Genomic DNA, 25,307 nt, shown 5'->3' with positions numbered 1-25,307 from the left:
TCCAAATCTAACAGTTCTTTTTTTTTTTTTTTTTCTTTCAGTAGGGATACTGAGATGTGATTAAAGATTCTGTGGTGGTAATTCAGAGCTGTTACCTGGATCAAGCGTAACTTTGATGCTGCTAACATTTTCCTTTCCCCAGATCGCTGGTGATGGTTAGGGTTCCTTTCCAGTACACTGGGTAGGTGCACTTCATAAACTTTTTGGAGATGGGCCACGTCTAAACCAATTCCAATACAGGTGGCTGGCTGGACTGTGACTACCTTGCCCACAGAAGGCCAGGAGTTTGCTTCACATTCAGGGTGTAGCACATCGCCCAGCATGAAGTCAGTGTGCAGTAAGTATTTGTTGAGCGACTACCTGATGAAATGAACTAGCTAATCAGCCACTTAAGGATCAAGGGGTGATGCAATTTTAAATTAAGAGGGAAGAGTGACAGGAGGACTAATGACAGCAGATTAGGCATGACTGGGTATATGCTTAGAGTAGGCGTCAATGCTGGAAATGTCTGGAAACACTGATGGAGTCCAGAGGCTGGATGAGGACAAGAATAAAACTTGATGTAAAATGCTGAGAATCTGCAACTGATATAAATGAGAAACCAAAAGGAGGGAAATATGAGATTTCTTTGAGGTATGTCACGTTTATGGTAGCCTGAAACGGAGATCTGCCAAGGCAGTCAGAGGAAATGAACAAGATCTTGGTTGAGAAGTCAGGGTTAATCATTCAAGTAAGAACCTCCATACTATTAAAAAAATAGTTTATAATGATTCTTGTTTAGCTCCTTTCCAAAACTCATAGCAAAATAGCCAAAGCAATATTATGTAAACATTTTATAGGAGAAGATACAGATTAAAAATCTTCATGACCTAATGTTAAATAAAATTGACTGAAAGGCCAAAAAATAATTAGGGGACTGGTGGGTGAAGCACATTCAAGGACCATGGAAGGGTTTCTCAAACTAGGAGAAGCAAAAAGAGTAGGCAGGCTATTTTTTAAAGAAATTCCATATTTCTCTATCCCTTTCTCAAATAACATAAGAGTAGGGAAGCTTTTTGGAATAAGCCACTTTAATACTATACTTTTTGATAAAGTCTAAATATAAGTATTTATTAGGTTTCAAAGGAAGAGTTGTTTTATAAGGGTTAAAAACCTAACTTGCTATAATTCAACGGAGTAACTCTGCAAACATCAAACTTTTCAGGCCAGAATATAAAATCAACATTTACCTGATTGTGTTTGTGGGATTCTTGGATGTGGAGATGTTTTTGGTTTGGGAGGAGTTCGTGGTATCTGCTTGGAAGCTAAAAGAAAGGATACAGGTTCGGAGCTCTTGAGCTTCTCAAGAATAACAGTACCTAAACTTCTAGGAGCTCAAGACATTTGTTGAGTGACTGAAGATGTAAATATACAGCAATTAACATAGTTAAAGCTGGCGAAGAGCAATAGAATATAAGAAGATAATTTTCTTATTATAATAGAAAACAAAACAAGAAGGCACATTAACTGATATCTAAGATACTCAGCTGGCAAATGAAACTGTTGAAATTTTAGGATTATCTTCTTCAAATACCTGTTAAATAGGCTAAAAATAAATTTCATAATAGAATAATTCATCCTTTTTATAAGTTCACATTGCAGAGTATCCCAGTATAATATTTCATAATAGAATAATTCATCCTTTTTATAAGTTCACATTGCAGAGTATCCCAGTATAATATTTTAAGTACAAAGAGACACAATTTCTTCTAAATAAAAAGCATGTTACATTCCAAATATACCTAGAAGGTGAATATGTCTTAATAAAAGTTATGGAAAAAAATTAATCTTGTTAAACAAAACATAATTTTTATTTGTCATATTGGGGAGGAAAAATTGAACAGAAATTGAAAGGATACATTATTGAAGGAAGTTATCCTTTTGCTGGGCAATTCTCAAAAGAGTTCTAGGACATTCAGTGTAAAAGTCAATTTTTTCACTAAAAAATTAAAGGTTTATCCTGCTGGAGAAAAATAATGCAAGGTCACAGCTTGTGGAAACACCTGTTTGGTTGGATTAAGTGTGTCTCAGATAAAGAGAAACAAGAAGAAGTAGATGGTTTCCAAGGTCATGGAGTTTCAGACCCTTAAGAAAAGCTTGCTGAAAATAAGAGTTATTAGATAAAGAAGTTGAGTCTGTAGAGACTTCTTCCTGATAATTAAAATATACAAAGCATGCAATGGTTTCAGTGGAATCTTCTCGCCTGTAGAAAGAGGAACAAGATATGTTGGAGATTATACTGGTTTAGGAGCCAGAGATTAAGAACTCACTTTGCTGATCATTTGGTCTACAACCTCGGGTTCTTCATCAAAAGCAAAGGATTTTTAAGAACCCTTCCAACCCTACAATTCTATACTTGTACAGTTTTCTTAGTCTTGTGATACTGTGACTCTGAATTACTTTGGTTGTTGAGGTTCATACTGATAGGTTATTTGCAGCCTTGGGGTATAAGAGACCATCTGTAGGTAAAGGTGTGTTATGAAGCAATTCTATAAAAAATAATTCAGAATGAGATTGGTATCACTGGTAGTATCTGCAATTAAATATTTCAATAATATTAATAACCACAGCTATTAAAAAAAACTTGAAAATGTTAGAGATGATAGACACAGATCCAATTAATACAGTCAGTGTGGAATTTTGGTAAAATTAAACTGTAGAGTTTAATAGGCAAAGTTTAATGGGGCATTCTGACAATGAATAAAATTAATGAAAATTATATGAATAAAATTAATATCCATATCTCCTTTGGAAGTAGGGCCATATAAAATAGTTTATATGGACAATGAATAAAATGGATAATATGAATAAATTAATGAATAAAATTAATATCCATATCTCCTTTGGAAATAAAATAGAGCCATATAAAATAGTTTCATGGCCATCAAAATACAAGTTTGAGCTTATATATGATGAACTGCTGTTCTGAGAGAGCCTGTAGACACTGAAAGACTTTTTTCCTTGTAAGAAGAAGTACATTTAGCTACCTGCATTGATGCTGTGTTCTACATTTCAAATTCCACCAAGGAAACCCTTATGACTTGCCAACTAACTGGTGTGATTTCAGTTTCTCTTATTTGTATCCAGTGAAATGGCCAAGCTGCCACAGGAAGGAGCAGAAGAAAGTAGTAAGGTGATAAAGCATTTAAAATCGGGATATTTATGTTTTAAAATAGAATATAAATGTTCTTTCCCAGAAATATTACTATTTCCTATATGAAAGACTTGCGGAGTAGCTGAGAGGTGTGTTTCAGTTAATCCTAAATGATCTTCACAACACTGCTATGGGACTGGCTACACATTATGGATTGAAAGAGGAATGGGGCATCAGAAAGGCAGGATCGCCCATCAGAGACCGTGAGCAGCAATTATGGCTTCCAACAGCTAGTCATAATGCCCAACTATCACCTTCCTGTTCTTTTAAGTTCTGTGAACATTCCCTTTCTACATGAAATACAAAACAATACTCAGCGTGGTCCGAGGCTCATCTGGGCTGGGTAGAATTACAGTTTGGGGAGGCAGAGGTGATGTTTCTACAGTAATTGAAGGAACATACCCAGGGTTACTATAGTGCTTCATGCACCTTTAATACAGAAAGGATGGTAACAAGTAGATTTTACAGAAAAAAAATTGCAGTGAATACCACTCCTACTTTTTAATAATGTATTTAGTTTAAAAACTGCTTAGAGATGCCAGGTTATAAAACACTTTCAAGGTAAGCAATATCCTTAATTTTTAAATCATCGCTCCATATTAGTACCTCCCCCAATAATCCTAGAAAGATATGTTCAAGAGTAACCATAAAACAAAGTAATAAAAACTGTTAAAGCATAAGCCATTCAGCAGCACTGAATTTTGTTTAACAAAGAAAAAAATCAAACAAGTAAATCAATGTGATGGAAATGACTGCTAATGAAAAGTGTGTTGCTAGAGCAGAAAGTATAAGTGGATCATCGTACAAAAATATATTATCTGAAATATTCAACATAAAACCAAACTGGCAGAATGTTCAACCTTAGGAAAAAGATGCTTTAGATTTGACAGTTTCAGTGACTGAAATAGCAAGAGGCCAAGATCTAGATACAAAGCTGAATGAGAGAAGACACTTTTTTGGACAATGGTTATGAAGAGAAGCATGTAGAAAGAAAATTAACTGTGATGAGGAAGAATGATGTTGCAACATAGATTCACAATGAAGGAGAACATGGGTTTTCTGGTGATGGTGACAATGAAGACGAAAGCTGCCCGGGTATATCATTACCTAGCGTGGTCTCAGGTGGTTCAGACACATGTGTAATAGATTCCACAACTGCATCAAAACAAAGGAGAACAATTTTAACAACTGTAAGATGTTAAGCTGCAGTCAAGTATTTCTTTCTTGAATATCAACCTCATTCTCTTGGGAATCTGCATCACATTTTTACAGATAGGACAACGGGTTAGGATAAGAAAAAAGCGATCTGAGAGGGACGTCCTATTCTATAATCCTCAACCTCCAACTAAGATTTATGTTTTAACTGTCATTAACTGTCAGGTGTTATTATGCCTCAATATATAGATACTGCAGAGAAACTGAAGTTTATTTCTGTATTCAGAGAGTCAATTATCATGTTAATTTTAGGAATTCAAGGATTTTAGAAGCTATGGCTCTTCCAGCTTGGACTTTCATATTCTATGAAAAGTAATAGATACTAATTAGAATGTTTTGAATAAAAGAATCAAAGCATGAAAACCTTTACCACCTTCTGTCTCTGGCTCCTCTGGCCTGAGTGGTGCTTTGGCGGTGGAATAGACATAATCTATTTCAGTTGGTGCTAGAGAAGAAACCGAATGGTGGGTTAGCAGTGGGCAGCCCATAGTACCCACTGTAATGGAACACTGTTTAATTTAAAAACAGAGGTTAATTATCCTAAGTAGATAGATTTGTGAGAATAAGTAACATTTAGGTAGAATATGAAGATGGCTACAATTTAAGAGGGCAGAAATGAAGGCAGTGTGTGGTGTGGAACGCACACACGAGCTAGCAGGATCTACAGCAATTTCCACTTGGAGCAAAGCAGTTAACTTCATTTCCTTACATATTTTTGGTTAAGGATTCCAGTGAGAAAAAGACATAGAGTGAGTTCTTTGAAAGCATGAGGATAAATCCTAAAAATGAAAATGAAAAATAGGATGTGCATATTTGCATGAAAAGAGTGCTCAGAATATTAAAAAATGAAATTTTGCATTCAGAGTGAGAGGGAACTAAGTCAGGAAATTGTGAAACTTGCATAGCAACACAGCAGGCACTAGCACAATGTGCTGTATATAATATTTAATTGTCAAGATTCACTGGATGAGCACAGGCAAGATGTGAGAAGCCATGAAATGTTACAAAGCATGAGGACATCCCAAGATGACTTCCGCAATGTGATGGAAAAGCACATATACCTGACTTCCCATTGGGGAACATTATTACCTATAGCTTCCTTTGATGACTCAGTGCTAAATGTAAGCGATTCCAGGACTTCAGAAACTAGCAAAAAACACAAAATGGTACAATTTATCAAGGATGACTTGTTGCAAGCATTGAATAAATTCACACAAAGTATTTAGACACGTGCCTTGTACTTTAAAGTACTCAGTGTGAGCTGTTACTGTAATAACAATAGTACTATTAACACTAAAGGAAACCCTAATAACTGAATTCATAATTTTATAAGTACTGTAGGTTATCATTAACAACCATACCTTGTTCCATCAACATAAGCATCAAAATGCCATTTAACTAGTTAAGAGATACACAAAGGGGATGAAAAGAAATTATAATCCTGTTAGGAAAAAATAAACATCTGGTGTTTCAAAATAAATGTCAGAGCGTTGCAACAGCATTACTAAGCATAATCTTAAAAATTTGTTTTTAATTTTGAAGGGCAATAATGTTTAGGTTCATACTGTGTAAGATGAAATTTTGTTATCTTCACTGAAGTGAGAACTTTCTTCTTTCTTAATGGTCACAACTGAATGAGCATTCTTTTTACATAGCAGAACACAAATTTAGCTTACTACTGAAGAGAATCACAAGTTTGTAGCTTAGTGAAAAATAAAGGTAAAAAATAGAATCAGCTCTTCTAAGTGGTTTTGTTGACTACTTAATGAGATATGTGATTATTCTCTGATACAAAGTAAACCCAATGAAATGAAGGTAAGTATTTCTATACAGTTGAATAACAATTAATATGAAAATAATGTGTTACTAATTTACACTTATTTGCAATCATGGAAAGAACATGTGCCGTATGTAGAGTTGTTAAATGCGTGTTCTTTTGCATTTTTCAGTGTTTGGCAATACAATACTTGGGGTGTGTTCCCTGAAGCTCAATGGTGTATCCAGGCAAATTAAATAATCTATTTACCAGGTTGACTTTGTGTCATTTCTAGGCTTGGTGATGTCACTGGCTTCAAAATAAGAGTTTGCAGTTCAGTGGGAGCTGAAAGAAGAGGGTCTAAGTTGTCAAACTAATTATGGATAATTTATGTCATAGAATTTAGACAAAGGTAGCAATACAAAGACCTTCAGAATCACAGTGATATGAATAGGCATGCAGAAGAGATTGGCAAATTAAGCATCCCTCAGTCCAGCCCTCTTCCTGACCTGTGAACTAAATGACTTTTACATTTTTAAATGATTGAAAAAAATTAAAAGAGTAATAATCTATGACATGTAAAAAATGGTATGAAATTCAAATAAGGTTTTGTTGAAACACAGCCACACGTACAAACTAAAATGACTCAAGGCCAAGATGTAAGTGATATACAAATATGCCTTGAATCATCTTAGTTTGTATGTGTGGCTGTGTTTCAACAAAACTTCAATGACTTCAAGCTACAACAGCAGAATTGAGAAGTTATAATAGAGACTGAATGGCCTCCAAAGCCTAAAATACTCACTATCTAACTTCGTATTTAAAAAAAATCACTGATTTACTGATCCCTGATGTTAATTATCCTTCTAGAAAAAGAGCCTATTTGAAAAAGTGAGAGTCTTAAAGATTATTGTATCTGAATCTATATTTCCACAAGGGCTTTCTAAAAATTTCTTACAGCTGATTTCAAGACAGTATTATTAACAAAATATTCAATATCATCTAGGAGTATTTTGTTCTATGTTCCAGTTTGACCACCCCCTCAGGTACCATCAATATGTGTCAAAATGTTTTATTTTCTTGTTCTTACCATTCCAACTACCAATTTAAGTCCAAGTTATTTCAAAGCTCAACTATTCCCTGTAAGACCACATAGAACCTTGATTCCTTTAAATGTTTTCTTTCTATATTTTTAATCAAACAAGCTGCTTTTGTATAAGCAAGTTATCTTTCATCTAAGAAAAATTCAAGACTCAATTCTTCACAATTTTATTGTACTTTAAGAAGTAAAACATCCCCTTACTTTTTTATCTCTATCTCTGTTCCATACCCCACTTTGCTCAACTACTAACATGGTGCTGGGACCACAGAGGGCAAGGAAATGGTTGTTTACCTAAGACAAAGAAGCAATGCTATTTTAAAAAGAAATTAATGAAACAGAATGCTAAGAGAATTGAATAAGATGCATCTCTTGTCAGAGACAGTTCTTATGCATTTGGCCCATATAGATCTCCTCTAACCATGAGCATTCTGGTCCATGTGCAATTGTAGAAATGCTACCTTCTCTCTTAGACAGCACAGAGGAAGGAAATGCAAGTTAGCAAGCCATATCACTGTCACTCTTGGGACCCAACTGCAATGGGCTGGAAGGACTTCTTGAACTAAAATCCATAGATTTTCTTGGTTTCAACTGTGGAGCTTAGAGAAGTTTAAAGTTTGTAAGAAGGATGTTCCCCCCTGCCCCATGTTTTGAAACTAAAGGAAGAAAATGTTGAGTTGCTATTGTATTTGTAGGTCTAAACACCATCAACATTGAATGTGGACCAATGTTTTCTAAAACATTAGATTTTCTTGGCTTTACTGCCTAAGTTTGAAAATTTCACTTTACTGTCCAATTTGTTCCTTATCACTGAGGGTCTTTCAGAGATCAATAACAAAATTTGTTAAGGATATAGATATTACTATGTATAATTAGATCCTCAGAGAGATTCCTACTTAATAATGATTAAGAATTAATACTAAACTGTAGTGGAGAATAAGGAATAGTCAAGTTCATTAATGATGGCTAAGCCTGTAAATTACATTCACTAAACTGACTCTTCCAAGAAACAACCTTTTAAAAATAATTTAATAGGGAAATCATTCCTTGAAATAGGAAGAGAATAATGAGAATATCACAAAGAATCTTAGAGAGTGGTTCAGAGAAATTTCATGGTACTTAATTATCACCATTTTATAGATCTACATACCAAATAGAAGGGGCACAATTTAGACTTCAGCGTCTTCACTGAATCACATAATGAAATGCTAAAGGGGATTTCATGGCAGATAGATTTCCTCACCTGGATTCAGGGACATCTGTTGCAAGTAACAGGTAGCTCTTGAATTAAGAATCCTGACTACTTATCAGATGAAGCATGAAACAGAATTACAAAAGCAATCGTAGGAAGCAGGAGCAACTCTGGCCATGATAGTGATGGGTGGGTTTTTAATGAGGTCACAAAAGTCATTACCTAATGTTGCTTCTGGAGCTTCAGAGCTGTGAATAACCGGTTCAAAGCTTATAGCAGAAACTAACCAAAAGCAACAAGGGGAACATAAGAAAGTTTAAACACACACATAGAAAGTCTTAATTTTTCTTTCAAAACAGTTTCGAATGACAACTTTTTTTTTTAACTTTTGTGAACTCACAGAAAGCAACTAGTCTCTGAGACTAGGAGCAATTCATCACGGAAAGTAGGTACAACCTTTGAACTCTGCTATGAATCTTAGTATAGTCAATATGAGACTGGCCTAGGTGTTTGATTTTCTGATTCTAATATGGAAGCTTGCATTAGAAAATCTGTTTAGGCAATATATGTTAAAAATACGTGAAAGGAATTTGTTGCATTTCTTGGGAGTTGGGGAAAAACCTATGGTTATGTACTATAATAGATCATGTGTGTTTAACTGTAGATGTACCATGAGCAACTATGCCAGTATTGCTACAAATAAAAGTGACCAAGAACTCATCCAAGAAGCAGCTGCTAACCATACTTTAAAGCCTCAACTCTTAGAGAACATGAAGTCTGTTACTTTCCATCAAAGGCACTGCTTTGGGACCCCACATGGACACACTGCTAGGGTTTACCCCTCAAACCATGGAATAACACATTTACCCAATTTGGTCTGAGGTGCTTCAGGGCTTGATGTGGTTTTAGGTCTGGGACGTGGACGACGAACTCGTGTTGTTTTATAAGCTGAAGGAAGAAATATTGGATTATGATTGGATTATTATTATTCCAGTGAAGGTGGTATTGGAAATAAGGTTCTAGATTTTCTAAAATATGTTTCCTTGAAATTTAAGGCATATATTTAAAAATATATGTTTTTGCCTATTTTGTTTATTATTTTATCACGAAGAGTCTTACGGTAAAACTTACACATAAAATTAAGTCAAGAAGTGAAGAGTCCTATAAATCTCTAACTTTAAAAAAGGTAAGGACTATCATCAAACCATAGGTAGTTTACAGTAAGACATTTAAATACTCCCCCAAGCCACGGAACTACACACTGTTATGTTTTAGTTCATCTAGAGAAGATAAGGACACTCCTGACTGCATTTGAAGCTCAGCTTTAAAAATGAGCCCCATTTAGACAAAAGTAGTACATGATATAAATTCAATTAAGATTACACAGTAGAAAAATACTCTGACCTAATCCTATGCATATCTTTTAAAACAATAGGCAACTTCTTTTAGAGTCTTCAATACTCTTATTGAGAAGGATAATCAAGTTGCAGAACAGCAGAGGATGACAAGATAGTCTTAAGAAGCTAGTGATAATGTGATGATGATGAGGAGGAGGATGATAGAATGAGTAGATAATGGGCAGGAAAAAAATGTTGTGAAACACAGAATATCATTACCTAATGTTGTTTCTGGAGCCTTGGTTGTATGAGTGGCAGGTTCAGTGACGGTAGGAAGAACTAGCCAAAAACAATAAAATAAACCAAAGAGATTTAAAAAATGTACTTGAAGACTAATTTCAGAAGCTAATTTTTAAGCTTCAGAACAGAGAGAAAGGAGACCCATACTTGTTCTTTGCAGATCTGACCAAATTATGGCCAATATCCATTAACCTCATAAGACAGGTTATGCACTTTGTTCAATATCACTGTGGTCAATAAGAAGTTCTAGATGTTTGGTTATCTGACCCTTGCTAGTATGGAAGACTTTGCTAGAGGAGCTTTTTACACGTTTATGAATATAAACATGTTAGACTTTTCTAACTACTGGGAAAACCATTTATCAGTCTATTTGCACTTCTATACAAGCTGACATATAAATGTCTATTTTGTTCACTATTTCAATAATCATGGGTATAATAATGAATTCACATGTTCAAAAGTATAAGGATCAATGTAAAAAATGGGGCATGCTCATCAAAATTTCAAAGTGGTTCTTCATTCAGTAAAAGACAAGAAACTCTTAAACCCTATTAAATAAGGAGAAAGAATCAGCCTATTCTATCATAAAAGCCCATCATTTAAACTTTTAAGATTTAGGCACGTTCAAAAATTCGACCATTATCTAAAAGCATTATTCCTTGAAACAACAGATTCACCAGTACAATCACACAGATCCTAATTCAATAAAAAGTAACACAATAAAAAACATGGCATTTCTACAATTGATGAGGAAAACGCAAGTGAGAAGAATAAGAGATAAATGGGAATTCATGTTTGAAAGAAAGCTTTATAGTCAACACCTTAAACAAATGTACATGATCGCATGACAATGTTGAGTAGATACACAGCAGTCTGACATCCTGAAATTAGTAGATACACAGTTCTCTTAGATTCAATAGAGGACATATAGCTTAGCATAATTACACGATAAAGATTGGAATAGAATGACAACAGAGGGGTTAGAAATGGTTTTAAGATGCAGGAGAACCTGTGGCTATAATGGTATGACAATGAACAGGAAGAGCACCATTTGAAGGACACACATGCTCATTACCCACGATTTCTGGAGCTTCAGTTCTAAGAGCACCAGGTTCAAGATCTGTAGTAGGAACTAGTCAAAAAACAATGAAACAAACACTTGTGAAAAGTCAGCAAATTAAATCTTACCAGTATAATATCGCTTCAGTAGGTACACAACAAATTGAAAATTCTTTTGAAATCACATACTTCTTATTTAATGATTTGGTCACCTAAAGCCAGGTAGGTATTCTTTTATGAAACAGTCATAGCATACACAATCCGATAAATATCTTCATAAAGTCAACATGAGTTTCTCCTAGGTATCTAAGTACCTAATTCCAATCATTGTAGAACACTGATCTAGGAAAATTATCTAAACATTTTACCAAATATATACTTAGGTAACTGTTCTGACAACTGTTGACTTTTCTGTGGAAGCTTTAAGAAAACAATATGTCTAAGTTCTCATCACAAGGAAAAATATTTTTCTACTGCTTTCATCTCTCTATATGAGGTGATGGATTAAACTAAACAACTAAAGCTACTGTGCGGATCATTTCATGACACATGCAAGTCAAATCATTATGCTGTATGCCTCAAACGTATACAGTGCTGTATGTCAATTTTCTCTCAATAAAATTGGAAGACAATAGCATGTCTATATAAGCATGTATACAATAAGTAGATTTTGTATTTATAGACATGGAAAAGAATTAAGCCAACTGAAGCATACAGATCTTGTTGAGAACATCTATTTGGAAGTAGGCTGAGACCTTGTTTGAGGCAAAAGCACTCAATAAATCAGGATATAAGAACAAATAGTGTGTGGTGCCCAGTAGAGCACTTAACGTGCTCTGTTCTAATCACAAAAATGCTGTACCCTGTATAGGGGGAAGAGACCATTTCAGGAGAGATCACTGATACTTTTGGGTCAGATCCAAACTTCTGATTCATACTTTCAAGGACTTTCTTCAACTGCTCTTATGGACCCTTCCAAACACAGTACTCTTCATTACCACTGAGAAGCAGAACCTCCCTTCACTCAGAAGTCTGTGCTCGCTGGTTGGTCTCTTCACCTTTCTTTTTGTCTGTCAGTCTCCACGATTTTAAGACTTCTTACTTCTGTCCTTCACAGACTTTTCTCTCTTTCAGCTGAGAGATGTTTAGAACCCCTACATAAAAGAACTCTGTTTGCATAGACATACTGCCTAGGTTCAATCTTTTAATGTTTCACACTGAGGCAGGTTCTGAATTTGACTCTACTCCAGACTGAGAAGTAAGAAGTGGCTGCCTTCTCTGATATCCTCACAACTGTTGATGGGCTATGGGGACAGGTAAGTTACTTCATGTTTGTTTCTTGAAAAAAAGATTGGTTTAAGACATTTTGTCTTTAGGTGAAGAATGGAATGGAATAAGAAAATGCAAATAAAGTACATAGGACATAAAAGAGTAGATCCTTATGTAGAAGACAGAGTATTCAGCTATTGCACGAGTCCCCACCACCCCCTCATCACATTTTCCTCTGCTAACTCAACGGGGAAGCAGCAGCAAGCCATTTCATGCCTTTATGCACACAGGGCTCACATGGGCTACCACTCTCACTGCTGGGTCAATCCCAGACTCTCCAGAGCTGCAGACTCAGTCCTTTAATGAGAAACCCACATTTACCCGGTTTGGTTTGAGATGCCGCAGGAGTTGTTGTAGTTTTAAGTTTGGGACGTGGACGACGGGTCCGTTTTGATGTTTTAGGAGCTGAAGAAAGAAAACCTTCAGTTATTTCAGAGTTCGTAGTTCAGCAGCTATGGGTAGCAGAACACACGTCTCCAGATTTCCTAAAACTTACTAGATTTCCTCATATTTTAGGAAGTGCAGCTTTTAGACTTTTTAATTTGAAGCTTTCACCCTTATTATAATAGTATTTTTTTTTAACATGTGGAAGTTTACTGGGAGTAAGTCATATATGAAAGTAAGTTATTCATTTAAAAAGAAGAATCATTCAAAGAACTCTTTTGAATTAAAAAGGACAAGAATGATTGGTAAAATATTATGGTGGAGGTGATGGTACAAACTCTTTGATTGTTTCCTAAAATAAGACCATGTCATTAACTTTTCAGTTAAAGAACAAATATCATATAGACAGCTAAAAAAAAAAAAAAAAAGACCTTTAGATCCACAAAGAACCCCCATTTCTAACTTTTGTTAGGGTTACAAGAATTGCTTTTTAAACTCAACTTAAACAAAACATTGGTTAAAAAACATATGCAATGGCAAGAACAATTTCAGATGGTTACATGTATAACAATTGATCTGAGTTAGGTTCATGCATAGCTCTCTTAGAAACAAGGGATAACTTGTTTTAAGAGTCAGAGTCTTCAGTACTTTTAGGATGAAGAATATCATGGCATGATAACAGAGGGTGATGATATAGCTTTATGAAGCAAAAGAACCTGTAGCTGTGATGTTGATGGAATGAGTTTGACAATGAGAAACAAATGCACTTACTGAGGATCACGTGTTATTACCTTTTGTTGTTACCCAAGCATCAGTTCTGAATGTAACAGGTTCAAAGTCTGCAGTAGGAACTGACCAAAAGTATTAAAAAATATACCAAATGATTGTTTTAAATAAAAGAAAACTTAAAACATTTACTGCAAAAAGGATCTTACTAGTATAACATGACAAGTTTTAAAAACTCTTAACCTAGAAGGGTAAATAATTGGTTTTCTAATAATTGGCCGTACCTAAGTCAGGTACCTATTCCCTTATTCCTCCTTTTATTATCTGATTCTAAATTAAAAAGCCAACGTAGGATGTTTGGGTATTGGTAAGGACCTATCTTTGGAAAGAGACTGAGGCCTCAGCATGATGAATCAGATTGGGTATCTCTCCATGTTAAGCAAAGAACATGTCTTCATGAACAAAGAGGAACTTGTTGATACTTGATCAAATCTCAATGGCTTTATCAGGTGCCTAAAGATCTCCACCTTGGGAGTCTGACGTGGACCAACCAAGATTTAGAAAAGCTTTGAGTACCACCTTGAAATCAGATATCCTTTGTATTATATTACAGTTAGACTTTGTCCTTTGTTTGGTCTCTACTTATGTCCACTCTTTCTGATTTTATTCTTTTCCATCTTTCTACTCATCTATGTCCCACAATGATTTCAAGGCTCCACTTTCTTTCTTTCTTTATTTTGGGCACATTCCAGCTTTCACTGTCAATGCCCTTGAACTATTGTTATCCCACAAAATCAGCAATACTGAGAAAATCTTTTTCTTTGTCCAATAGAGAAGAAACAATGACTGCTTGGAAACTTTCAAAACAAGAGTAAATTTTGGAATAACTAAAATAAATTTTTATATAATTTTTCAATCCACATAAATCTTTTATTAACCTCTCTGTAAACTGCAGAGGAAAATAGCTAAGGCTTTTAATATGAAGTTCCCCATAATCAGATTTCAACCTTCAGCTCACAGTGTAATCGCTGTTTTCCACAATCACAAGTCCCTAAATTTCATTTGTAACAAGAATGAGATAGTTACACATCAACAGTGCACAGTCTAAATCTGATGAATAAAAGTGCTTTACCTGACCTATTTGGTGTTTGAAAATTGGGATATTTTACTGAAAAAACTAAAACTTTGGAAACACCCTAAAAAAATTGGAAAGTCTAAAAATAGTCTGCATGGCAATAATTAGCAAAACTAAGTCATAGCTGAACTGTGTGGATGTGGAAGGAATTTTCCTGTTTGCCCCAGTCTTTACTCCTCTATAGCATCTCATTTTTAGTCCTTTTTGCTCGTTTACAATATACACTTGGTCGTTATAGACATTTGAATTTTCCCATCATGTACTGTTTTACTTTCTTGTCTTTGACCCTCCTTTCTGCTGTTCTTTTTTCCTCTCTAATGAATGCTTTCTTAAAACAAAAAGGTTACCTCCTTTTTTCAAAGGTTACCTCTTGTTTTTACTTTTTCTATTTTAATTATTTATTAAATTGTACATAAAACTTTTATAATCATTAGTAAATGCACATGATTCATGCATTTTTTCCTATATTTGCTATTTTCATAATAAAAAGAACAGTAAGAAAACAAATATTTATAGATAATATATAATATATATAAACAAATATAATATGGATAATATAAATGATAGCAACTGACATGAAAAACTTTATAACATTGACTATATATGTATTTAAAATTATTTATAATATATACATATTATGTGGGAGACCTGGGTTCAATCCCTGGGTCAGGAAGATCCTTTGGAGAAGAAAATGGCAACCCACTCTAGTATTCTTGCCTGGAGAATTCCATGGACAGAGGAGCCTGGCAGGCTACAGTCCATGGGGTCTCAAAGAGTTGGACACAACTGAGTGACTTCACTTTCTTTCTTTCATAATATACACATATAATAATTGCTAATGTATATACATGTATATCAATATATGATTGTTAAGCTTAAGGCAAGAAGTATCATCACTTTTTATATTTTTGCAGAGAAGAATGCATTTAAATAAGAAATTAATATCAAAATGAGAAATTTATATTAAACATACTTTAAAAATTCCAAATATTTGGAAATTAAATGTTCACTTAAAAATGATGGCTGTATCTAAGAAGCCATAAAAAGGAAAAGTAGAAAACATTTTTAACAGAATAAAAATGAAAAGAGAATTTATCAGAATTTGTTCCATGCAGCTGAAGCTGCTCAATGCAACTAAATACAATGTGGAAAGCTGAATAAGGTATGAAAACAAATACTGGACCCTAGCATAAAATTTTGTGAAACTGGAACAAAATCTGTACTTTAGGTAATAAGATTGCATCACATATTAATTTCCTGTATTTTTTTAAACAACATAGTATCATAGTATTTCTTTATATTCTCAGAATTGGATTAGAAGTTTCAAGCCTCAAATGTTTTTAGATCACAAAACAATAAGCGCTCTAGACTTTAAGCAGTAACCTAGTAGTAATACTAGATTCCAGAGTAAATGGAGCTATATCAAAGTTTTAAGTGAATATAAATCAGAAATCTAGCATTATGTTTATACTTAGTCAAATAAGTAAGGCTTCATTCTTTCTAAACTTATCTTTCCCTGCCCCGAAGATTTATATACCTAGCACATCTTTTTGATAGCACACAAATATCAATCTTATATTTTCATAGATGTGTCTATTGCCATCTTCTATTTTATTTACCAAGGAAAGGCTTTTGTTTTTAACTGTCTTGCAGGTTTTAGGACTAAAACACCTCTTCCACATCTGATACAATAGCACCTTTGGAGGCTACTGAAGGCACATAGTGTTTATCAATTTGAACTGAATATGCCTAATTTTTCTAGAGAAGCTTTATTTTCAAAAGATAAGTGGAAGTTAATAAAGTGTACAGCAACAGAGATCTTTACAGAGGAAGTATGAGGCATTCAGCTGCCCTACAAATCTCTCCCTACTGTGCTTTTCTCACCAACTCTACAGTAGGAACTACAACTCAATATGAGTTGTATCTTTAGTCTCTGGGGGCATACTGGTTACTCCCAACAACTAACATTACCCGCCACCCTGTTGGGTTAGGTTGTTGGAACTTTAAGCCAGGAAAACTTTTACCTGGTTTGGACTCAGGTGCTTCAGCACTTGGTGTGGTTTTTGGTCTGGGATGTGGATGAATTGTCTGTAGTGGTGTTTTAGAAGCTGAAGGAAGAAATTCTTGGGTTATTACATAACAACATTACCCAGGGTTCTGGAACCTATGGGAAGCAAAAACATGACTCTAGATTTTCTACATCTTATTTGATATTATTAGATATTTACCTTTTTAGTTTGAGATTTTTGTCACATACATAAATTCCTTTTGTATCTTCTTTTATCTTAGAAGATTTTTTGAAGACAAAAATAAATTTTAATATAAGAAATAAATATTAGTAATTATAATCAGACTCTCATAGAGCAGTGTGCTTGGGCAACAAAAAATCTAAGGACTGTTGCTAAATTTCAATAGATAATGAAGGACAGTCAAACTAAATGTGAGCTTTATAATTTAATCTTTCAATCTCTGGTACATGTTCTATGTAACTATTAAAATAAGAACACATTACTACCTAACTAGAAACAAAACAACAAAATATTAAGGAAATAGAAAAAGGGTAGAAATGTAGATGTACAAAGTATGGATCCTCTTGGCCCTGTGAGAGTAGTTGTTGATGGCTTTATTTGTCTAGACAAGAAACAGATCTGTGATGTGTTTGAAAACTGGTTTTTACCACAAGCACTGCTTGAACAAAACACAGAATGACACAATTTCCAACAGGTTACCCAGCAAATATCTTTAAGTAGGCTCACCTATGGCTAATTCTATTAAAAACAACTGATATTAAGAGTTTTCATAATTTTAAGAAGAATGTAGATAAATGGCCACAAAGAATAAAACTGTTGTCACATGGAGCAAGATGAAACTCTGAGCCCAACAATAAGCAGGATAAGGCTTGTTGAAAACACAGTGTATCATTACCTAATGTTGTTCCAGGGGCCTCTGTTCTAAGAGTGACAGGTTCAAGCGTTGTAGCAGGAACTGATCAAAAAATAATACAGTAAAGCAAAGAGATTTAAAAATATATGAAAAGTTAGAATATTTGCACCCCAACAAGATTTGCTTGTGTATCATTCCTTCCACAAACAAACAAAAAATAACAAAGAGCAGATGACTGTTCTTTGGCCAAGCAATAGTTATGGTCAGTCTTAGGCTTAGCCTTAAACTATCTTGAGTCAACGTGAAATTCTCCTAGGTATTAACTAATGGATTCTAACCAATATGGAAAACTCTGCACTGGAAAATATTTTCAGGCATTTACCTAATATACAATGAGAAAAAAACCCTGTACTTCAATGGAAGCTGAAAAGGAGCACGTCCTATGTTTAGGTTAACACGGATAGATATAATAGATAGTGTGTACATTTGAAGTAGATATAAAAATTAATCATGGAAGTGGATGGTGTTGGTCTTGCCAAGAGCTCAGCTATGGAAAGAGACAGAGATCTCTGTTCACATCATGACACATAAAAGAGCAAGATACAGTGGCCACTCAGTCTGTAATATTCAGTAGAGCATCTTCTGGCTTAAGCCCGGAAAAAAAGGGAAATCAAAGACTGTTGACATCTTTCAAATCTAAGCTCCCAAATCAAGTTCTCAGAATCCTCTTCCAATTGGCTGGATGGATCCAGCCTAATGTAGCACCATCAGTAGCCATGTTTGGACCACTAAGAAGTAGGGCAGTCTGTTCTAGGCAACTCCCCACCCCACCTCCACCTGGTCCTTCTGTCTTGGTTCATGTTCCCCTCCACATATACAAATCCTGTAGTGGGCCCAACCCTTAAGGGCCAAGGGCCAAGTCCAGTCTACCTCGATTTTCTCCTTTGTCTCATGAAAACATACGGTCAACTTTACCGTTTTAGAAGTAAAATAAGTCTCCCACAGGTTGCATATCACCCACAGTTGCTAGTATTGATCCAGGAATTTGCAAGCTACTTTCAATTTGTTTATTTACTTGAATGGAATATATTGGATTTGCTAAAGAAGTTTTAAGATCTGAGTGGAATTTTATAGTAAAAAACTTACTAAATGTATATCAAAGATGACTCTCACATAGAAAGAATTGGTATTCTGGCACCAACTGTGTCTTACACAGTCATGTTCTCCTCAACACCTGGTAGAGGAAATATTACTAATGCTATCTCATAACTTCACACTTAGGGTAAGAGTTTTGGGTCCCCACTGGGACAGCCTACTAGGGCTCACCCTTAAACCAACAAATTGCACATTTACCCAGTTTTGTCTGAGGTACTTGAGGGCCTCGTGTGGTTTTAGGTCTGGGACGTGGACGACGAGGTCTTTGTGATGTTTTGGTAGTAGCTAAAGAAAGAAAAGACTTATGTTATTCTATATCTTACGGCTCTGGGTACTGAGGAGAGGTTTTGCCAAAATCTGTTGGATTTTTAAAAGTTCTATGAAACTGTAGTCTAAAACTTTCACTCTTTTTATGCCAACACATCATTGAGGGTCAAGTTACTTATTCAAGGCATGAAAATTAGCACTTGTAATCAGATACTCACATTAGTCCCTCTCTGAGGGAAAAATGAGAAGGAAGACTCAATTCTGGTGCAAGGGAAGGGGAGGTTAGGATCACACTAAGGAAAAGGTTTACAATTAAAATTTCAGATTTGGAAAACTTCCTATTTGTCAAATGGGTAATAAAACACAGCATTACTCAAAACATCAACAAAGAACCAAACATACCATGCAAATAGTTTTTTTTAAAAAAATCTAGACATGTAGAAGATGTGCAAAGAAACTTAAGAGTAGTTGTTATTGCTCGTCAGCCTGGAGAAAAAAGAGATCCAAATTTGTTTTCAACTCAGCTTTAACACAGAACACTGTTCAACAAAGCACAAATCAATGTGATAATTTCAGATGCACCACATGGCAGGTAGATCTTTTGAACTAAGCACACGCCTGCTCTCATAAAAACAACAGGACACTTTTTTAAAGAGGCTTCAGCACTCTCAGATGAAGGAAGTCATTGAATTGCAGTAGAGAAGGATGATGTCATTTTGTGAAAGAAGAAAAGCACAGGATGGGGATGGGGGCTGAAGGGACTGCACAAGGAGCAATACCACCACTAGGGGAATGGCACTGCGTCATTACCTAGTGTGGTCCCAGGTGTCTCCGTTGTAAAAGTAACAGGTTCAAGGTCTGTAACAGGAACTGAAGTAATAAACAAGAGAGGTTTGTGGTTTTTTTTTTTAATAAAGTATGAATAGCTATAACATTCATGCCAAAATGAATCTTGTCAGTGTAATACTATCTCTAGAATACTTTTAAAAATTTCTGAATGCAGGGTGTTATGGACTGAATTGTATCCCCTCAAAATTCATATGTTGAGGTCCTAAATCCCAGTGTGACTATGTTTGGAGCTAGGGCCTTTAAAGATGCAGTTAAGCTTAAATGAGGTCTTAAGAATGGGACCAGAAGCCAGAAGGACTGCTGTCCTTATAAGAAGAGGGAGAGACGCAGGGAAGCCTTCACACACAGAGACAGCCACATGAAGACACAAGAAAGGAGAAAGGCTCTGGGACATATTAAACCCGCTGATGCCTTGGCCTTAGACTTCCAGCCTCAAGAGCTGTTGTCTAAGCCATCCAGTCTGTGGTATCTTGTTATGGCAGCCCCAGCAGACTAACAGAAAGGGAAATCAATTGTTGTGCTCACACTTGGCCAAACTGTAGTTAGGGATTTCTTCATCTCATGAGATAGCCATTACCTTTGGTCTCTGTTTAGCAGCACAAGAGGGAAACAGTTCTTGTAATTAGTGCTTGATTAACTGCATCTGCTCTGGTAGACTTTAGGACATTCTTAGGTATTTAGTAAGTTTGTTTCTAACAACCCTCAAAAAGCATGTGAAAAACTAACCTGTACTTTTGTGGATGCTGAATAAAGAAACTGTCTACTATGTTATCAAATTATGGTTGCAGAAAAATTTCCTAAATAACCAAGCAACCATTATACAAATAGCCCCAAATGGCTCTGATAATATTGCTGAGAACTCAGTTCTGGAAAGATCTTGTGACTTCTGTCCAAAGAAGATGACTAGATAAGGGGAAGCCGCTTAGTCCATGGATCAAGTAAAGCACCTGTCCACTCTCAGCACAGGGAGAACTATCCAAGTGTGGAAAGAAGAGATATTATGATGCTCATTAAGAACAATACTAGTCTTAGCCGGCCTCGCATGGTGGTGTTCAAGTGCATCATCCCCAACAAAAATGCTTTATTTGTCACATAGAGAAAGCAGGATCTTTGCTCCCTCTGGTTGCCTCTATGCATATCCTTTTTTTCCTCTTTGTTCACTCTCACTTACCCACTTGTGCAAATTCTAATGTGACATCAAGACCCAAACTCCTTCTCTGCTCTACTGAAGCCCACGTTGATTTTTAACTTTTTAAAGGTCTGCCATGCAAGTATGAGATGAAAGAATTTGGGTTCCTTCCACCAACAACTAGGGAAGAACTATAGATGCAAAGTACCCATTTTGGATTACACACTACCCATTAAAAAAGCCTCGCTATAACAAATCTATACTTAATGTTTGTGTACCTAAGAAAAATCTTGAATTTGCAAAAACACTCTGCATTGTTCTCATTCTCTAGGATGTTTGCATAGGAAAAATGCTTGTGCTTAACTAGCCTGCAGACTGAGAAGCAAACCTCTTACTACCCAGACTTGGAGAGAAGATTATGCATCTTTCAAACCAGAACCCCTCGCCAGCCCTAAAGGCACAAGGACTCTTCATGGTTTCCTCACTAGGAGGTAAACAGGTTTCCATTTTCAATCAGTGGCAGGCTACCACACTCCATAAGCCAATAACCCTTTTGTTTTGCTTTTGTCTGGTATAACCTCCACTGCATCTGAGACATGAAATAGTTTTAAGTTTGTTTTAAGTTTGTATTGTGAATGACGTGTCTATTGGGATGTTTTGGGAAGTAGAAAAAGATAAACTTGGTACTTTAAAGCTTATGCTTCTGAAAATCACAGGTTTTTGAAAAAACCTTCAAGTTTTCCAAAGCTTGATAGATTTTCTTCAGTTTCAAGAAATGGATCTGTCTAGGGTGAAAATTTTGCCCTGACTATGTGTATATCTTCCTTTGTTATTGATGATACTTTGGGGAAAAAGCTGATACATAAAATGAAGGTAATAATTCAGATAGTCAAGATATGTATTTTTATTACGTTCTCCTAGATTGCATTAAAAAGATTGAGTCATTTCTAAACTATGTTGGAGAGTAAGGGGGAGTCAGATTCAACTTAAGGATGAGGCTTACTATTTAAACTTATTAGCCTTGATCACGTTACCTGGTAGACAATTCACTACAAACATATCACACAAATGTTAAAACAATAGCAACAACAACAAAACAGGCAGATAAAAAAGGCAGGTGTACAAAGGATGTACAAAGGAACTTCCGTGTCACAGCCTGGTTACCATAGATCAGGATCAGGCACTCTAATAAATACATGAAATTTACCTTAACAGAGAACTCTGGTTGAGCTAAAAACATAAACTGGTATGAAGAAAATTTTAAATATGTTATAGGACAGGAAGATATCCCAAACTAGATCCAGGCATGGCTCTCTTTAGAACCAGAGGTAACTTGTTTTATGCATGTTTTTCTCACAAGATAAAGAATGTAACTAAATGGCAACAAAGTGGAATGAGCAGAAGTTTGACAATGAGTAGGGAAAGTTTTTGCTAAAGGTCAGAAAGTGGCATTACCGAATGCTGTCTCCGGAGCCTCTTTTATAGGAGTAACTGGTTCAAAGACTATAGCAGGAACTGACCAAAAATAACAATAAAAAAGAAATGTTAAACATTTATACAGTCTCACAGGGATACGCTTTATCTGCACTCAGTTCAATTCACTCTGTTGAGTCCGACTCTTTGTGACCCCATGGACTGCAACATGCCAGGCCTCCCTGTCCGTCACCAACTCCCGGAGTTCACCCAAACTCATGTCCATCGAGTCGGTAATGCCATCCAACCATCTCATCCTCTGTTGTCTCCTTCTTCTCCTGCCTTCAATCTTTCCCAGCACTCAGGTACCAGTTTATCACTCAGGAAGGATTGTCTTTGTAATCAGATAACTGTCCCTGAGAAGTGCCTGTGAAATTTCTCATTCTGTGATGATCCTAGTCTAGGTACCAAAGTAGACCATACCTATCTTGCTAAAACTGATCTCTGGAAAGAAAGCACAAGCTTTGCCCACCTGGAGTACTAAGAGAGCAAGATAAAGGGCAGCCAGTCAGTCAGTCTGTGGTTAGCTGTGTCCTTTCGTCATGTGCCTGGGGAAAGCCTCCCATACTGATGATTCCTACATGAAACTCCAACTCCTAAGCCCAAACTCCTAACCCTTTTCAACTGCCCCTATGAGCCCATTCAGTATAACAGCAGCTTCAGTATAATGTTCTGATCAGCACTTAGAAGCCTGACAGAGAAGCCTCTGTCTCCTCTCACTGGTCTTTACACATCCTGCCTTTCTGAACTACTTCGTTCCCTGCTCCCTAGTCATCCAAATCTATAACAGTTTGAGTGTTCAAGTCCTTCTTAACTACTCTGGTCCACTCTGATTGTTTCTTTAAATTACACATTGACTAACTATGGCCCATAGGCCAAATCTTGCCCATAGCTTGCTTCCATACAGCCAGTTTCCATTTTTAAGTGGTTGTAAGAAAAAGGAAAATAGATATCAGAGACTACCGGGGCCACAAAGCCCCCAGTATTTACTAAGTTGTTCTTTATAGAAAATGCTATCAACTCCTGCCTGGACCTGTACTATGACGTATACAAGCTAGACGGTTATCAAGAAATAATCTATTTGCCCAAGTATATGTTTGTTGCACAGCTGTTTCAGTCCACTACACACATTCAATATATAAAGGATGAATAGCATCGAATGATAAGCCAATGAAACAGACATTTAGAGAGAAGATTCTAACTCACAAAGAGGAAGGGATTCAGCTACCACCTAAGACCCATCCAGCTATGCTCCGCTTGCCTACTGTGGGGTGAAAGCGGCTGCTGATCCCAACTTGCCCCTTCCCTTTCTCTAGACTCCACAGGGACGGGCTCCAGGATTCCTCAACCAGAATCTACACATTTCCCTGATTCCTGAGGTGCTTCAGGACTCAGTGTGGTTTTAGATTTGGGATGGGGATGATGAATTCATTGAGGCACTTTGGGAAATAAAGAAAGAAAACTTTAGGTTAATAGAGTGGTTTGAGTTCCAGAAGCTATGGATAGGATTATACTTGCTATAATTTCTTGAGTTTCCGGAAATTTTTCTTTTGACTTTGAAATATTTGTCACTATTTTGATTATTGCTTCTATTTATCAATTATATTACTATGAAAAACAAAAATCACATAGAGATATTCGTTGATATATCAAGGAGATCCTCAAAAGTGATTTCTAAATGAAAAAAAGTTCCAAAAACCTACTGTATTATGGTGATGGTGGGAGAGGGGTAGGGTGACTTTATGCTAATGATGGGACACATAATCTCAATTTACTGGCCTTGGGTATATTTTCTATTTCACTCCTTACTGAAAAAAAGACCATATCATTGCCTAAAATGACAACATAAAATCAGACAGCTCGTAAATATGTAAAAATTTAGATCTGGGCAAGAATTACATCACACCATAACAGTTGTGACAGTGTACTTGCTTGGATCAAGGACAGACACCCCAGTTGCAACTCCACTGATTGTGTTTGAAACTCAGTAACACAGAATGTGATTAAAAGGTTACGTGGGGATGAGATGCTACAAATTCACACCCATTGCCTTAAGCACATATATACTAAGCTAAGTTCATACTTGACTGTCTCAGTAACAAATGAATTGTTTTAAGACTCCAATATATTAAGAAATAATTGAATGACAATAGAGAATGACAAGAGTCTTGTGAAGCGGGAGAAGCTGAGGTTATGATGGTGATGAAATGGGCTTCAAATGAGCAGAAGCAGATGCTGATGGACATAGTGGATCATTACCTACTATTGTTCCTGGAGCTTCGGTCCTAAGACTGACTGGTTCAGGGATTGTGGCAGAAACTGATCAAAAGTAATAAAAGAAATCAAAGAGATTTTTGTGAATGCATGAAATGTCAGAAAGTTCATCTTTTACCAGTAAAAACAATGCTTTGAAGGGGGGAGAGGGAGGAAAAGGATGGATTACACAGAAAGTTAACATAAAAGGCAGGAGTTATAGGGGTGGGAGGTGAGAGGTGGAGGCAATGTGGAGTGGGGGGTCACACCAGGGTCTGTCCACCACACACAGAACAGACAGCCAAAAAGAAGCTGAGACCATGCCCCCTAAGAGACTAAGTCCTTAATGAAAACAGTGGCATTTAATAAACAAAGGAACAACCTCTCAGCTTGTGATACCATATTAAATTAGGTTATCTTCAGTTCTAAGAAAAGAGAAAGCATGGTCCTATGTAGAAATAGGGATCACTGAAGCCCACTGGATCAAATTTAAGCTCTTGAGTAGACATCCTAGTCCCCTTTAGTTCATTCTATGGATACAGTCAAGGGAATGTATGAATAAGTCACCTTCTA

The 25,307-nt window shown here is 36.0% G+C and overlaps 1 protein-coding gene across 23 annotated transcripts in view; it reads right to left on the bottom strand.

Annotated features, from left to right (window-relative positions):
• LOC120852210 (ABI family member 3 binding protein) overlaps positions 1–25,307 on the bottom strand; it is a 284,742-nt gene that overhangs the window by 81,880 nt on the left and 177,555 nt on the right. For 15 of the 23 annotated variants that reach the window (XM_040225716.1, XM_040225702.1, XM_040225643.1 and 12 more), the window contains 16 exons: positions 24,741–24,800; positions 22,464–22,523; positions 19,841–19,900; positions 18,962–19,048; positions 17,651–17,710; positions 16,750–16,833; positions 13,656–13,715; positions 12,802–12,885; positions 11,168–11,224; positions 10,072–10,131; positions 9,323–9,403; positions 6,435–6,509; positions 5,498–5,554; positions 4,782–4,853; positions 4,301–4,348; positions 1,230–1,304 (listed from right to left, as the gene is read on the bottom strand). In XM_040225716.1, coding sequence (XP_040081650.1) covers positions 1,230–1,304; positions 4,301–4,348; positions 4,782–4,853; positions 5,498–5,554; positions 6,435–6,509; positions 9,323–9,403; positions 10,072–10,131; positions 11,168–11,224; positions 12,802–12,885; positions 13,656–13,715; positions 16,750–16,833; positions 17,651–17,710; positions 18,962–19,048; positions 19,841–19,900; positions 22,464–22,523; positions 24,741–24,800 — 1,080 coding nt within the window. The remainder of the gene's footprint in view (positions 1–1,229; positions 1,305–4,300; positions 4,349–4,781; positions 4,854–5,497; positions 5,555–6,434; positions 6,510–9,322; positions 9,404–10,071; positions 10,132–11,167; positions 11,225–12,801; positions 12,886–13,655; positions 13,716–16,749; positions 16,834–17,650; positions 17,711–18,961; positions 19,049–19,840; positions 19,901–22,463; positions 22,524–24,740; positions 24,801–25,307) is intronic. The other 8 variants (XM_040225752.1, XM_040225753.1, XM_040225731.1 and 5 more) reach the window with 7 other exon arrangements.

Source organism: Oryx dammah, unplaced genomic scaffold (genome assembly GCF_014754425.2).
Source record: "Oryx dammah isolate SB20612 unplaced genomic scaffold, SCBI_Odam_1.1 HiC_scaffold_2, whole genome shotgun sequence".
NCBI lineage: Eukaryota > Metazoa > Chordata > Mammalia > Artiodactyla > Bovidae > Oryx > Oryx dammah.
The sequence above is the reverse complement of the archived record's forward strand: the minus strand, read 5'-3'. Positions and strand labels throughout refer to the sequence as shown.